Here is a 1,477-nt window from a genome sequence, read left to right on the forward strand (position 1 = left end):
TCCCCTATACATACATATATATATATATGGGTATGAGGTGGGGATGGGGCGGGTGGGGCGGGGCGGGGATGAGGCGGGTACAACTTAAAATCCACCCCCGCCCCATCACCCATGGTGGGTATGGTTTTTATCCCCATCCCCGCCCCACCACCCGCCAAACCGAGACCCATCCCCACCGCAGTGGGGCGGGTCTCCTACTTGACCCGCCACACTGACATCCCATATTCTTTTCCCCGCAGGCGCTGCAGCTAAAGCAGGTTTCAAGCTAATCTCCACTTTGATCCAAATGGTCCTGCTAATCCAAATGTTCAAAGAATTTTATATTATAACATATCTAACCGATCAGTAATAAATCTTAATCAGCAGTTTCCTAACAAGTTTCCACAATAATTTCCTAACCAATTCCAACAACAATTCATGAATTAAATTCCCCAAATTTTTTCTTCTGGTTTAATGTTCCCAATGTCTCAACATGTTGGAAACCAAATGGAGAATAGTCCAACAACTTCCGGGGGAGATGGAAGTAGTAACAAAACTCCTCTTGAAAGAAATGTCAATGATGATGAAAATGACAATGATGATGTTGATGGTGAAGATCCGCAAGATAGCAAAACCACCTCGTCAAATGCAAAGTGGGGTGCACAAGAAGATGACACACTTATCTCAGCTTGGATAGAATGTGCGATTGAAGATCTGGAGACAGCTATTGATCAGAGTTTGGCTATGATGTGGAAATCCATATATGAGTTGTATGAGCAAGCTAGGGAAGACAATCCTTCTACTATCCGCCCCAGAACCTTGAGAACTATGAAAGGTTTTTGGGGTAGAATAAACAAAGATGTGAATCTATGGGTTGGGTGCTATGCCGTGGCACAACATAGAAATGCAAATGGTACCAACACTTACAATAATGTCATGACTGAAGCTCAAGAAATGTATAGTACATCATGTAATGGAGCCCGGTTCACTTTAATCAGTATATGGGAAGTGTTGAAAAAATTTGATAAATGGAGGCCAACAAACAAGCAAGTGCCGAATACCTGTGAAAGCGATAGCTCCAAAAGATCAGAATTAGATACTCCAACGGAAGTAGGTAGCGGCGTGCACATCCACATGGGGTGAAAAAGGCAAAAAGAAAAAAGTAAAGTATGTAGCTAGTTCTGGAATTAATATTTTAGATTCATTTACTCAAGCCCTATTGGAAAAGAATGCGATGAAGGAGCAATAGAAAACTTTTGATGAGGATCAAGCTGATGTAGCGAAACAAATGTTGGATAAAAAGATAAGTGATGAAAAAACAAAACTTTTTAATTTTTTTTTAATTATTTTCCTTAGAAAATAAAAAGATAATTGATGAAAAAAAAAATTAAATTAAACAACCTTTTTCAAAAAAAAAAATGAATATATAGCCTAAATAATAGAACAATAACAACAAATTTAAATAAATAATATATTAAAAATATACCCAATCTATAAA

At 38.3% G+C, this 1,477-nt stretch overlaps 1 protein-coding gene across 1 annotated transcript; it reads left to right on the forward strand.

Annotated features, from left to right (window-relative positions):
- Positions 1–462: 462 nt before the first annotated feature.
- Positions 463–1,122, forward strand: LOC145604003 (glutathione S-transferase T3-like). The gene has a single exon (XM_081659962.1). It carries the CDS (start codon positions 463–465, stop codon positions 1,120–1,122), a length of 660 nt encoding a protein of 219 aa, XP_081516088.1.
- Positions 1,123–1,477: the final 355 nt, after the last annotated feature.

This window comes from Chenopodium album, chromosome 22, assembly GCF_948465745.1.
Source record: "Chenopodium album chromosome 22, dcCheAlbu1.1, whole genome shotgun sequence".
NCBI classification, from domain to species: Eukaryota; Viridiplantae; Streptophyta; class Magnoliopsida; order Caryophyllales; family Amaranthaceae; genus Chenopodium; species Chenopodium album.